Source organism: Zootermopsis nevadensis, unplaced genomic scaffold, assembly GCF_977971745.1.
Source record: "Zootermopsis nevadensis isolate Lab colony 2312 unplaced genomic scaffold, Znev_1.0 Znev_ptg000011l, whole genome shotgun sequence".
NCBI lineage: Eukaryota > Metazoa > Arthropoda > Insecta > Blattodea > Termopsidae > Zootermopsis > Zootermopsis nevadensis.
Window position 1 is genome coordinate 2590522 of NW_028259143.1, and position 14292 is coordinate 2604813.

General features: G+C 36.0%; 2 protein-coding genes across 3 annotated transcripts; both read left to right on the forward strand.

Moving 5' to 3' along the window:
- The first annotated feature begins 1725 nt into the window (after nt 1-1725).
- On the forward strand, nt 1726-5676 carry LOC147874027 (uncharacterized). 2 transcript variants are annotated; one of them, XM_087347090.1, is made up of 4 exons: nt 1726-1828; nt 3112-3332; nt 3857-4126; nt 4270-5676. In XM_087347090.1, the coding sequence occupies exons 2-4, from the start codon at nt 3147-3149 to the stop codon at nt 5080-5082; spliced, it is 1269 nt and encodes a 422-aa protein (XP_087203216.1). In that variant the 5' UTR covers nt 1726-1828; nt 3112-3146; the 3' UTR covers nt 5083-5676. The 2 variants fall into 2 exon arrangements, with proteins under 2 accessions (XP_087203216.1, XP_087203215.1); XM_087347089.1 differs by having other exon boundaries at nt 1731-1828; nt 3093-3332.
- A 592-nt stretch (nt 5677-6268) lies between these two features.
- Nucleotides 6269-12161, forward strand: LOC110833218 (uncharacterized). Its single transcript, XM_022070995.2, has 5 exons — nt 6269-6468; nt 7504-7752; nt 8761-9078; nt 10168-10455; nt 10939-12161. Exons 1-5 carry the CDS (start codon nt 6352-6354, stop codon nt 11620-11622), a joined length of 1656 nt encoding a protein of 551 aa, XP_021926687.2. The 5' UTR covers nt 6269-6351; the 3' UTR covers nt 11623-12161.
- Nucleotides 12162-14292: the final 2131 nt, after the last annotated feature.

Genomic DNA, 14292 nt, shown 5'->3' on the forward strand with positions numbered 1-14292 from the left:
GGAGTCAGAGTGTACTAAGTGAAGGCTAGGACTCGACGTAACTAAGCATTTTAACTCTTACTCTGACCAGAAATGCGGGGTAAAATATTATCTTACTATGGGACAACAACACACGTGTGTTGGAAGAACGCTCGTAGACTGGCGAGTGATTGCGTTAACAGAAAACGATTTTAAACTCGAAACGACTGGAAATTTTTCACACAAGCTACAATCATTCCGTATTTTTATTTTTATATAACAAATACTGGTGCTGTATTCTTAAAATTTCATGCTATTGTTTCAATAATGGCTATTAAACCCTATGGAAATGGAGACCTTCAGGATAATAATTTTAAGAATTCAGTCAGTACCGCAAAGGAAAGAACTTTTCACCATTACATATATTAATTTTCCAAATAGATGTTTACACTGAAATTTATGTACGAGTTTAATATACAAATTCACATTTAATGATTGTTAAAGTAGGTGGTACGTAGTATATTATGTATATTTTCCAATGGATTGTAGAGGATTACAAAAATAAGCAATTAATATAATATTTATTTTTCATTCTCTAAATATGACCACAATAGAATGTTTCTAATATCACAAGATTTAAAATAACAGGAAATATTCACTAATACCATGGATTATGTTATGGAGTAACACTGTAGTATTAAATCCTGTAGATTACAGACCAGAATACTAAAATGCTTGTTTTCCGGTTATCAGAATTCGGGAATCTTTCTACTTTAGACTCTTCAAAACGACATGAATTAGGTATTACAAAAAACAATAGTGAAACAATTTTCTCTCTTATGCATTTCCTTGTCTGTAAAACACAGAATTTGTTTCTTCGAACGGACACATTTATTGAAAAAAAAACTCGCAGGTTTTATGCTAATGTGCGAACTATTGTCTGTTTGTTACGTCCTTTTCACATCCATATACAATTTAATTCAAAAGTTTTATAGGATTTTTTGATGAATTATCAACGATTTGGATACGTGCGTTTTCGAAATATGTGTCCGCATTCCACTTTAGCACTCAGTTTCTTCGGAGAGGTTGACTGAGAGAGTTGTCATACTGTTAACAACGACGCAGTGATCTCGCGTTATTACCTGACTGATGGTTGTGTATATTAGAATATTTTAAGACCAAAATATTTAAGGTACTTCTCATTACAGTATTCTGTTACATATATCACTCATATGTCATTTCTTGCTTTAATTCATTTGAGGCTCGATGTTTATCTGAATAAAATTTACAAACTTAGTTTCTAGCTCAATGAAAACACAAAGCGCTCCCCCATTTAAAAGATGACTTTGTTAAGACTGCTTACGAAAATAATTTCTGTTTATTATTAGATTCATACGAAATAGATTAATACACTCTGTGGGTATTAAATGTTGTGGTACACAGAATTACGATTGGAATTTAAAGAGTTAATCCCACTGTCATCATTATGTTACTGTTATGTTACAAATTATGATGCTCAATATTACGAACGGTTCTTTGTACGTTCCTTATCCCGCATTTGTTATGATGACATTTTGACACGTTCTTAAACTGGGAACACTTTATATACAGTTCTGTGTTTACGTGTTCGCTTCTGGTATCGGCTTTGGGAAACAGCAATTCTTGATATGCTGTTTATTACCTAGAAGGTAAGTGTGTCTGATACTGAGTCAAACTCGTGAGTTTCTGAAGCATGCCCGTTGAAACTATCGACAGCTACTTGCAGTTGTAAATATACTCCAGTGTTTGTTTAGCTTGTGACTAAAGCGGGCTGTATTTAATCGTTGTATTCCGTTCTGTACACATGGCCACGCCTGACTCTGTACAGGAAGTAAGTAATTCAGAATTTTTACCTACAGCGTTTCATTTAAAGGCTATGGGATGTTTATATCAGAAACAAATACGAACAGATGTTTGTGATTGTGTTACATGCTAGGTTTTGCAGTGTAGTATGGAATAATTTAAATTTCGTATTTCTAACTACTAGAATGATCAGAAAATATTAATACTTATTCAGTTCAATTCAATTCTTTATTATTTGTGTGCTGTATGAACAGCCTGATGGCCAATTTCAGATACAGCATACGAACACAATAAAACATAAAAAGTAAAACAAGCAATATATAAAATACATTGATACGGAAAAAATAAATACACAAGAAAATTGCTACTAAATATATTAGGATATTTGTAAAAATAATTTGAATCAATTAAAATTAATGATAATAATAACAATAATATTCTATATTATAGTATTAACAGTAATAATCTGGTTTTATGGAAATTGATGTCCACTTAACTGCATTGAAATATCGAATATACTTTTGTAATATACAGAATATTATTATTTTACAGACACATTAAATAAGTAAATACATTGATAAGACCTTAACACTTTGAACTCGAAGCTAATGTGAATTGAATTAATTCCTACCGCAAATAAAAGACACCACTTTATTACAAATATCAAATGGTTAACGCTGTTTAATAATAACTTTTTTCAGTGAGAATAAAACGAATACCATAAATACAAAATGCAAAGTTTTTAATCGTTAAGGCAGCTGTTTAATGTTGTTACCGTTGAACCTTAAAATGGTTAAATGTACATAGTTTTTTCAAAATAATCTCATCTACTCTGTTCAAGTGACATACTGCATTTTGTTTATAATAGCGGAATATAAAATCACTAGTACTAACACAGCAATGGTGAATTGTGAAATTTTTTACAAGTCAAATCCTCGTGTAGTTAAGCTTGTTTATTAACAGCCGTGATAATTTATGTAGTACTTTATTGGAATAACAATTGGCTTACGTCCTAGACTGCGACGGGATGCTATAATCATTACTTTATTAGCAGGATAATTCTGGAATACACACAGTGTCTTAAATTATGGATAAATAGACAGTATTTTACTGTAATAAAAAAGTTCCAAGCGTGGAGATCACGCATATAGCGGAGAGATATGATACGTGTGGAGTTCATGCCTTTGACCCTCAGTAATTTTGTTTACATGGACGTCATAGACAACAACAAAATCTATGGGATTAAAAGATAGGGTAAGTGATCTGTACGCGAGTTTTATTTACGTTTCAAGGCTTTCTTGGACTTGTCAGACGTGGTGAGAGTTTTGTGCGCCGTCGGATTTACGATGCGTTGGATGGACGCTTCACCTCCGAATGATGTGACGCCAACGGGCGCCCCAGGCATAGAGCGGCGCTCTGGTTGTCGTGTGGTTGTGACGTGTACGAAATCCGGGCTCCGAGCAGTTCTCGAAACGTCGGGAGAAGAATGTACTTGTCCTACGGAACAGCTGAGCATGGCAGCTGGCAATCAGGTGATGCGCGTACAGCAGTGAATAGTAGTCTGACGCCCCCCTTGTTACAAATACAGAATTTAATCTCTGAAAAATGAAGTTAAAATGTGTTTATTCTGCGTAAGTCGACATCGAGGCTTTGAAGCTTTGAATTTACTGATTAGAAAGTATATGTTATAAACAAAATAGCTTAGATTTCACTTATTTTTGATCTAGAACATGCTTTTTGAATGAGGATCTTTCTGGAGAATTAAGTTTTTTATATAAAAAGTAATTTCTCTTCAAGTTCACCTTTTTGAACTCAAGATGAAACAGGAGTAGTAATGGAAGAAAGAATAATGAATATGGGAAAGAAATGAGATGAACAGTATTTTTTGACACCAAAAGAGCGTTTAGAAACGCATGCACTCTGGTGGCCAAAATTTGAATGTTAGAGGAAGGGGTGCTGTAATTACGACTGTTTTTAAAGTGCGAAACAATAATTCTGATCGGAATGAGCAGTACAAGCTACGCTCTGCAGTCATTGATCTGGTGCCTTGTTACAGGAAGACATAAATCCTGGCATAGTAATCTATCAGTTCAGCGAACCGGCGACACTGATGCTGAGGGAATTGGTGAACCTTTTGACGAAGTCTGATACTGAGGACGATAATACTGCCTTCACAAGTCTTACTGACCTCTCGGCAACAAATTGCAACACACTGAAGGCCCATAAACAAAATTCAGACTTACAAGTTCGCACTGGGAGTTCTGAGCGGGACTGCTTTGGTTCTATGGACGAAATCCTTACATCTCTTGTCCCAGATCGGGAAAGTGTAAGACCATATAAAAAGTATATAATTTGGCACTAAGATTTCCCTGAATTTCGTAGTGTGATCTTAATTTATTTGTGGATGTAATTTTTATTTCGTACTTTCATACCCAGATATATGAAATTAACCTCATATTTCGTAATCAGGAAATCATCTCGTGCCCCTCGAGTCCGGTTGCAGGCGAAATGAAGCAGGGCGGAGTGTTTCAGAGTTCGTCACTAGAGACGCTGCCATCGGAACACTTTTCAGATTCCTTCAGCAAGGCCTTGTGCCCATCACCAGACGCCCGACGTTGTGACGATATCGAGAGACGACTGAAACTAGCAGCTTCTTGTATCCAGGAAGCCTTAACATTGCATCGCCTCTCCACAAGAGGATCCCGAATCGATAAAAACTCTGTATCCACTCCAAATCTGTTTAAGGCGCCAAATGTTTCTGGCAGGAAGATAAAATCTAGCACCGCTGTTTATAAAGGAGAACCTCCAAAGAGCGAAAGTAGGAAGCCGATGACGTCTAGAACATTGACTTCTTATCCTGTAAAAAAAACGAAAACTTCGCTTTCTGACAAAACTTTTACAACACGTGGGTCTACCACTTCCGTTAGAGGACGGACAACTTCAGGGTCTGTTACTTCCGGTAAGGGACGGGTACCTTCTGGGTCTGTTACTTCCGGTAAGGGACGGGCACCTTCTGGGTCTGTTACTTCCGGTAAGGAACGGGCACCTTCTGGGTCTGTTACTTCCGGTAAGGAACGGGCACCTTCTGGGTCTGTTACTTCCGGTAAGGAACGGGCACCTTCTGGGTCTGTTACTTCCGGTAAGGGACGAACACCTGGGTCTGTTACTTCCGGTAAGGAACGGGCACCTTCTGGGTCTGTTACTTCCGGTAAGGAACGGGCACCTTTAGGGTCTGTTACTTCCGACAGGGGACAGACATCTTCAGGGCTCAATAATTTCTGAGCATCTTGGCATCTAGTCTTCTGATACGTTATTATCTTAAATGTGACACAGAAACTCTCATAATAAAATGTTGATTCGTGAAATGCATAAAAACAGTATTAGGCAGTAGAACAAGTGGAATAAGTTGGGGATAATAGAAACTTTGTGAAATGTATTCGACTTGTCTGTTGATGACCACTGATATGAAAGAAAATATTGCGAGCGGTCGCAGAAATGAATTCAGTTTACTTTGTGGTGTGAATAATGTTCAGTGGGGTACTGATAACAATCCTTCTCCAGTGAGTTGACATGATACTAGCTCCAATGGACTGAATTCTCTCGAAAGTGATCATGTTTTTTGACATAAATGTACGTGTATATATGATAGTATGTTAGGCAAGTAACATTGTAAAAAATAATAAAATGTTCTTGTATTAAATGTTTAAAAGTGCCACTCAGCCGCAGAAACATTCTCTGAAATAATTAGTGAAATCGTTATTGTTAGAGTATAATTAACGTGTTATTAGCAGTGTAATTGTTACAGAAGGAATTTATGAGATTATCAATTAAAATATTAAATAATTAAATTAATAAAGACTTATATAATTGGTTGAAGTGAAATTATTAGTACTGCTCTAAGTCTTATCATGGTGTACCTGGGAATATTATACATTTTTTCTTTGATTTTTTCCTTTCCCAAAAATTATGTCATCTTTTTTTACATGGAATTGCATTTATAATTAATTATGGAACATCAAATTTCAAAGAAAAGCAAGTAAAGTTGTTAAAACCTATAATTTTACCCGAAATTCTCACCTCAATACATTCTGAATTACAATATTCTCTTCCATAGATTTATTGAATATTAACATCCTAGCTACTCATTCCCCATCAAAGTTCTTCTCAGTAAGTACCTCCACCAAGTTTGTAAGTAGGATTTGAAGTTCTCACGGTGGTAAGGAAGGAGATAGCTGTATTTTGGGTTTTAGTGCCGTGTAGTCTGGTAGAAGTTTGCAAACGTTTCAGAGGTGTGACGCCAAGCAGTATTGTGGTGGTTACCAGAGATAACCACTTAAAAGAAAACATTCACACTTCAGACGACGGAAATTTACAATAAGATAACATATTCGATATATATCGAACATCATGACTAGGATTTCTGAATGAGTCCAGAGAACAGCGTAGTTACAGAACGTACCCGCTGTCTGATGAAGGCTGAGAGCTCTGTGTGGGTGGTGCCGTCTTATCAGCTGATACCATTTCGGTCCTCCGTCCTATGTATTGTGCGTCATGGCTGCAGTTGAAGGCGAACAGACGTTTCAGCTTTCAGAATCTTACGTGAAAGCGCGTAACGATTATTTTCATCGGGTTATCAAATGGTTCTACAAAGATCAGACGTTGTCTGAGGTTAGTGATGTTATTTTTGAATATGCCTGAAGTTAAACGTTTTTAAAGTATGAGCCAACTGGTGTTTTTATAACGTAATGCTCCTATTTACAATATAATATAATGGAGACCTTACACAGAATTATGTTTTGGTTAGTTTGTTATGTGTATCACTAATTGGTTTGCGGAATTATTAATGTCACTAATATTAGAGTACCCATATTAAAAGTTCTGGTAATCTCGATGTATTTTAAATACTTTTATGGGAACATGAAAGTGAAATGACTAGGGCATTTGATTATTTTGGAAAGTAATTTAGATTTTAATTACTTTCCACACAAAAATATACTGAAAATTATCCCAGTTCACAACTAACACTTTCCATGCCTTTAGTTCATATATATGGTAATATTCTGAAGAAAGGTTTAGTAAAGATATTGTGTTTTTTTCACAACCGTACTTAAGACGGACGTATGCCGAGAAAGACATTTTACCTTAAGTACATGGTTTAATAATATTCGTAAAAATAAAGTAATTACTATAACAACTTAACATTTTATTATATTTAAACTCACATTCATGTATCTTTAAAATATGTTTATTAAACTTTTTCGTAAGAATTTTTACTTTGCAATTAAAATCAATACAGTCAGAACTGAGCATTTTGTTTAACCGGAGCGTTACTGAACATCCACGTTGCCTAGAGTCATTAGCGTTGAAGCTGGTCGAAACGGGTTGGAGTAAGGAGATTTTTCAGTACATGTTGATTGTCAGCCATAATAGGAACATCCCATCCGAAAATTAATTTTGCTGGCTGAGTTTTTACGAGATTCTCAAGAAGTAACATGCTTCATATAAATATCTGGACGAGGAGATACCACGTTATCTTTGTTATCAAATCTTGGTGAAATTGAAGAAATTTCGAGTAATGGAAAATATGACAAATTACCTGCTGAATTAAGTCACCTGCATTACGTTATTTTACATATGGATAATTAATTTTTATAATGTGAAACTCCCTGTAATTTTATAGTCAACAAGTGTTGTTCGTTTCAGATATCAGAGCCAGAGATTCGATCTCCGGACTTCGCATTTCTGGTGTGTTTACTTCAGGCAATTGGTTTCGACTTGCACAGAATCGAGATGGTTCCTGCTGGTTCCCCTATTAAAATGGGCCAGGGGTCGGTACTTGCCTTGTGCAGTATCAACATAAAGTGTGAACGGTCTGGCCTGCAAGCGGTCTTGAGGTCAAGGTCAGACTCTGAAGCAACCTCCACCACAAACAGTGACACTCCTGTGAAACAGGTACGAACTCAGACCTTTAAATTCTTAAAACTCTCTCTCGGTTCATAACACCATTTCATTCTGACTGCCCATTTCCAAAGTAAATAGATTTAGTATATATTTATAATATTCGACTTTCCCCAGTTTTACCACAACACTGTTGTAAAATATTTTAGCACCAGTCTCAAGCCTTCGTGATTTATAATTCTCATCAGTCATAAAATATATTTATGGGATTATTTATAACTTAAGAATATAAATTTACCCGTTTCGTGTAGTTAAACTCGGCTTGTTATCCTTAGGTAAGAATATTGGTTGAATTTGTTTGAGGTCAAAGTGTTGGACCTTAGGGAAAGGGAGTAATAGAGATAATTACTTAACGATGAGCTTTGTGTTTAGGAATCCATATTAAGGCTTTGACCGGGATGTTCTTTGGTTAAATCTTATGTGGTACCGCCTGATTCGACTTCTAATGGTTAAGTGAAGTGTTTTCTTCGCGGTACGGTCTGGATTCGTAAATATTATGAAGACGAGCTTCGGCTTCAAAGGGTTAACCAGCTGATTTTCGTAATGGTGAGGTGTAGTGTTTTTTTCGCGGTACGGACTGAATTCATAAATAATATTCAGACGATCTTCGGCTTCAAAGGGTTAAATATTGCTGTCGGCAATGAAATCACAGAACCTTGAAATTATGTGATTACTTAAAAAATACTCGAACCGAAATCTAACATCTGATTTAAATATATCAATCCTGTATAGGTGATGCTTAAAAGTAACCGCAAATGTACGAAAACTCGGATAGGGAAATCGGCCATGACGAGATTCTTGTGTACTTCCCAAACACACATCAATGCATAGGGCGGACACATCTTCTAACGTCACATGTCGATTATCGGGAATTATCATGGCAATACGTAATTAGAAATCGATTACAATATTTTAAACTAATATTTTTTTTAAATTAACCGAATATAAGCCTGTGTTACGGAAATACTTCGATGGTGTTACATGCAATGTGGACTGTTTCAGGAAAATATTGAAGGGACTTGCACGATGGCTGGTTCCCTCTTGCCGCCTGTAACACCAGGAAAATCCAGGGTTACACGGGAAATTATCTCCCAACTAATGTCGCTATTTTCCGGAGAGGAACGGACAGGATACAGGGCACCAGAAGGTTGCACCAGCTGGACGTGTCCTCGTACGAAGCAACGTCCTGAGATGACGCAGTGTGAACGCCGTGCATCCCTCGATACTTTCTTCCCAGTCGACTCTTCCGCCAAGGGTCAACATTCAGGGTTGAACTTGGATACGGGAGAAATCGCGGCTACTATGGCTGGATCTAATGAGGCACGTGTTTGTCAGAAAATATCAGTTTTTAATGTTACGGAAGTCAACCGTAGGTTTAGTTGGGAGTAGGAATTTGAAGATGGCTGTATTTTGGGTCGTAGTGCCGTATAATCTGGTATAAATTCTCCGATTCAGAGATCTTTGCTGACTCCTTTTCCTGATGCTGGAGGCAGCAAGGACCTCCGAAACGTCGGTAAAATCTTCTACCAGACTACACGGCGCTGGAACTCAGAATACAGTAATTTTAATTCTTGAAGCTTTGAGAACTTCGGATCCTACTGAGTAAAACATTATTCGTGAAGTTGTGTACCGAAAAAGTGTTTACTTTATTAATATTTGATAGATTTCAATATGGACACGACATATGAAAACCTCTCCGTGTGAAAGGCTTTATTTTTGTCAGGGCTGTATTTTTTTTTAAAAAAAATAGTAACATTTATGGAATTCTACTCTGGTTAATGCATTTACAGTATCATGTAAAGTGTATTTCCATGTTGTTCGAGATGAACCATAATTGCACGTGATTAACATGAATTTCAAGCGTCAGAAGTTCACTCCATCATCAGCAGCCGCTTATCAAAACCCGAGCTATTGTACACGAATTGATAAAGGCGAAAATTACTTAACTGAATAGACATGGTTCAGTATTTAGGTTAGGCCCGAAATTCAAATTTTACCCAAGGCATCTTCTGATATGGCGGCTTGACGTGATTTTACTCAGTAAATGTATATATAAATGCAACAACATAACGACCGCTTCCTTCCGTATCCTTTAAAATAAATCTTTTATCATTTAAAGTTATTAGCAGTTGATAAATCATCATTAAATAACTCAGTTATGAATCGACGCACGGTTATTTTCACACATAAAAACCCAGTAAATTTTGTTTGAATGTCGTAAGTCCTGACATTTTGAAGGAGCCAGGCATACAGAGTACCGTGAAATCCAGTTATTTGCATACAAGGAAACAAACCCAGGTTTCTTTTAAGCGACAAAGTAATCAGAATTTTGAGATTGAACCCGTAACTTGTTTTACGCGAATGTCCGAAATGTTGGAAGTGACAGATTTTTTTAAATTGTATCGGCAGGCGCTTTATTCGTGTCCAGGGAGTCCGTTACTGGGTGGGAACTCGGTACCACAACTCGTTCGTCAGAAGACGTGGAGTATTGGCAGTATCCAGGAACTCGACAATGCTCCAGCTTCTATTTCGACACCGCCTCTTACGTCCAGTCCCCTGCAGTCACAACAACAAGTAGCTCAGAACTTGGAGAACCTCAGTTTGAACACCAAGGATCCGGCTGTAGTGGACCGTCTTCGTGAGGCTTGCGCTAAGATACACGAGGCACTGTCGATACTGAACTCTACGAAGGAAAACGTAAGTGTTTTCGTTTTGTTATGTAATAAATAGAAGTAAACTTGGGCTATAATATCATTCCTTATTCTTTGGTGTGTTGCTGGGAGCATTCTAATAACGTTTAAGTAAATAGACTGTTTTTCATTACACTTAATATAAATTTTAAATGACGAAAACAAATGTATGAGTTCTGACGCCGAAGGAAATTCTATGGTACAAGCAACAGAGTTTCTGTTTAATATACTATAATTTCTTGGAGATTTTGTATTGATACTGTTGGAGAATTCATGTCTAAAATATAAAGCATTACTACCACAGCCAAATATTCGTAAAAACTCGTCCGTTTGAGAGATTTCATTAGTAAAATACTGTAATTTTGAATGTGAAGTTTGGTGTGACAGATAAAACATGGCAACAAATTAAAATGTTAAAGAATTTATATAGTAAAACTATGTACAACTGTGAAACTACACCAGTAAAGGATTTGTTTTGCCATTTATGCAGATGCCAGGAGTCAGTTCACCTCTTCCGACAAAAGTAAATTCAAAGCCATTTGAAGGTGGTAAAAAAATTCCCTCCAGCAAGATTTCGAAACCCACTCCGAGTTCCACTGCTGGGAATTCGGGCCTGCGACCCGCCCAGCGTCCTGGAACATTCAAAAGGCAGCGGTCCCCCGCGCGTGGAACAAAATCCGTGGTCACCCCTAAACCAGCAAAACGTTGTGGCACAATTTCTACTCCGCCTGGAAAATTATCTACACCTATAAATACACAAGATAATGAAATAAGGTCTGGAAGTTTCATAAACATGTCCGACCCAACAACAGGGAGCCCAAAATTGTTTCTGCATGCTTCAAACTCCGCGCCAGGCCGACAAAATCGTGCAAATAGCCCACCAGTAGGAGACAACCAAAGATCAGGTACCCTCGGAAGGTCATCGTCTTCCTTACAAACATCACACAGCGCCTCGAATTTGTCAAACGCGTTCATTACACCGGGTCTTCGTAGGATGCTTACTGGAAAAGGTTCCGGCAATGCCGGAAGTACGCCCTGCACCGGAGTTGCACCTAACGCCCTCAACACTCCTCCTGTTTTACGCACATCCAGTGCATCAAGTTCCGGATCGAAGCCGGTGCTGAGACCCAGTCTTCTCAAAACTCCTTCCATAATAAGCAGATTCAAGAAATAATCCGTACGATTAAAATGAATCAAAATTCTTATCTCTGTAGATATTATTGTGAAAATAGCAGCTGAAGGCTTCGATAAATCGATCTAGATCATATCAATTTATCTAATTTCAGATGTTTAAGGAACTTTGTATTTGTCAGAATTCGTGAATAAGAAATATAAATTACAAATTACTTCTTTAAAATATTAAAAATGTGGGCTATTTAACTTAATGATCTTCGTGTTACAATCAACGTGTAATTTTGAATAAAGACACCAGTAACTTTAATTTCTGCATCGCGGATTTGACAAAGTTTAATATTTTTTAGTCTGCATGATGTACAAAGTAAGTTCAAAGTGAAAAACAATAAATTAAGTCGTAAGCAATTATTCGGAACACGTGTGTCTAGAATTACTAATCAATAACGCAAAGACCTTACGTATAGTGTAACAGCCCAAATTTTTTCTGAGTAAACTACTTAAATATGTAGCAATCTTAACGTGAAAAGGATATATGTGTTTATATGGTTAAAATATGAAATAAAAATTCGTAATTGATAAGTATATTTTTTTTCCCAGGATAATATTAGAATTTACTTTTGAATGCAGAATGATTGTTTTGATTTATATCTAGTCGAGGTTTATAGATTTCAAGTGGAATCGTATATATTCACAACATATATTCAGGTTCTGTTTCAAATGTATTTACAAGAGAACTTTCACTTACAGAGAACTTAAACCTCTGCGTAAATGTACAGTACAGCAATTTTTTTTCATTTTGTGTGATTCAGAACATGTTAGAATGAATTTTCGTTTCGTGTTAATGATATTCTTCGTTGGTATCTGCAAATGTTAAAGGTTAGACAGATAAAATTTTGAATTGAAATTTCATTCTCGTGAACATCGATGAGAAACTTCTTCATGCTAATTCAATGTGATTGGACGAGTGATAAATACCTCAAAAAGCGTTCCTGATATGAAACAGAGCAGGCAATTTACATTTGTTCCCCCCCCCCCCCCCCCTGAGTTTCATGATAAAGGTTGTTACAGTCGAGGCTAGGACCTTTAGGCTATTAGAAAATTACGCTTTTCGACGACGCAGTCCAGTAAACCACATTATATTGGCATTAAGGATCGACCACTCTCATAAACCTTAGGTAATTACACACAGAACAATATATTTTAATTCTACTCGCTCGGTAATTGATGTTCCATTGCAGCCTTATAAATCATTTTCTATCATTAGTAACACGTGTTGTAATAATTTTCATTTATCATTCGTTAATTCTTGTCATCGGCATATGGTGATAAGTGAACGTCAATCAGTAATTGAGGATTCGTGTGTTGTTTTGACAGTTCCGTGCTTCGAAATATTACTTGTATCGTGATTGTTCGTGCTTGTCTCCAATATTTGTAGCATATGTAAAAGCGAAATGTTATTTCTATTTGACATCTCGTTACTAAATGAGCACTCTAAGTTAACTTATCTATTAATCGTACATTGAATACACGCATTCTCGTTATTTAATCAATAAACAAAATGACCGAAAAGCCTAATAATATGTGGATTTAATTTTTATTTATCAAACATTCTTAAAATAATATTAAAAACTATTTGGTTAAATTTGAATAAACATTTTTATTCCATACGTTGATTAAATTCTGTAACTTCATCGTTAACGAAAATTAATATAACACATTTTTGAGCACTTATTTTGATTTAAATAGTGGATTTGGAAATCTTTGTAATATTTGAAAACAATTTGAAATAAACTTATGCATTACGTCAACGGTATTCGAATTCAAAATTCAAATCATCCGTACATTGATGACGATTTTTACTAGGATTCGTAAATGAACAGATAATTTATCGTTTAAAATTATTTTAAAAGTTTGTGTATTCAAAATGGAGAGATTAGTTTAACACACAGCACGCAAAAAAGTTGGTACACCATTTAGAAAGTATAAAATGAGTTACACGTACTGCTGAAAGTGATGTAATTTGAATGGAAGTTAACCGAAATTAAATCAGAGGTACATGAGGTAAAGTTGGACACGCTGAAAATTACTAAACTGAATCAAAATTTACCTCAACCCGGAGACGTCAAAACAATATGTAGGCTATTGTTAAGGGAGTCCTGACGAGTTTACAGCGTTACTATGGAGATGACCTTCAGTATCTAATATGGGAGGCTTCAAATAGGAATCGGTTTTGAAACTAAAATACTTACATGCGCCCTTAACTTACAGAGATGTAATTATAAATCTGTTTTTAATTTGGATACCGTCATGATATGTCTTCCTTCAAGATAAACGGTACAGTATGAACCATGCTAATTGCTCCTAATTATTTTAACAATTTACTAAACCTCTGTTTTTGTAGAGTCCTGCCAAAACCCTTCAGAATTCATAATTTAAACGTTTTGAAACTCGTCCAAATAATATTTAAGAATTTTGTCCGTACCGCAAAGAAAACACTATACTTCATCATTACAAAGATCAGCTGATTAATGTTTATTAAGGAAATAATCGCTGTTTACATTGAGAATCATACAATACCTATAAATACGAAATGCAAATTTATTGTTAAACCAGGTTTTTATAGTTACAACTGTGCTTTAAAGACCGACAACTTTTCAGATAAGTTTTATTTAAAAACTTGAGTTGTTTTGCGTTCTCATTCTGCATCAAG

Excerpts from the sequence above, each read along its gene's own strand:
- LOC147874027 (XM_087347089.1), top strand. The coding sequence starts at position 1,802 with ATGGCCACGCCTGACTCTGTACAGGAA. Across the intron at positions 1,829-3,092 it reads CGCCTGACTCTGTACAGGAA|GCTTTCTTGGACTTGTCAGA; the intron begins GTAAGTAATTCA and ends TTACGTTTCAAG. Across the intron at positions 4,127-4,269 it reads TTGTCCCAGATCGGGAAAGT|GAAATCATCTCGTGCCCCTC; the intron begins GTAAGACCATAT and ends TTTCGTAATCAG.
- LOC110833218 (XM_022070995.2), top strand. The coding sequence starts at position 6,352 with ATGGCTGCAGTTGAAGGCGAACAGACGTTTCAGCTTTCAGAATCTTAC. Across the intron at positions 7,753-8,760 it reads GTGACACTCCTGTGAAACAG|GAAAATATTGAAGGGACTTG; the intron begins GTACGAACTCAG and ends GGACTGTTTCAG. Across the intron at positions 9,079-10,167 it reads CTATGGCTGGATCTAATGAG|GCGCTTTATTCGTGTCCAGG; the intron begins GCACGTGTTTGT and ends TTGTATCGGCAG.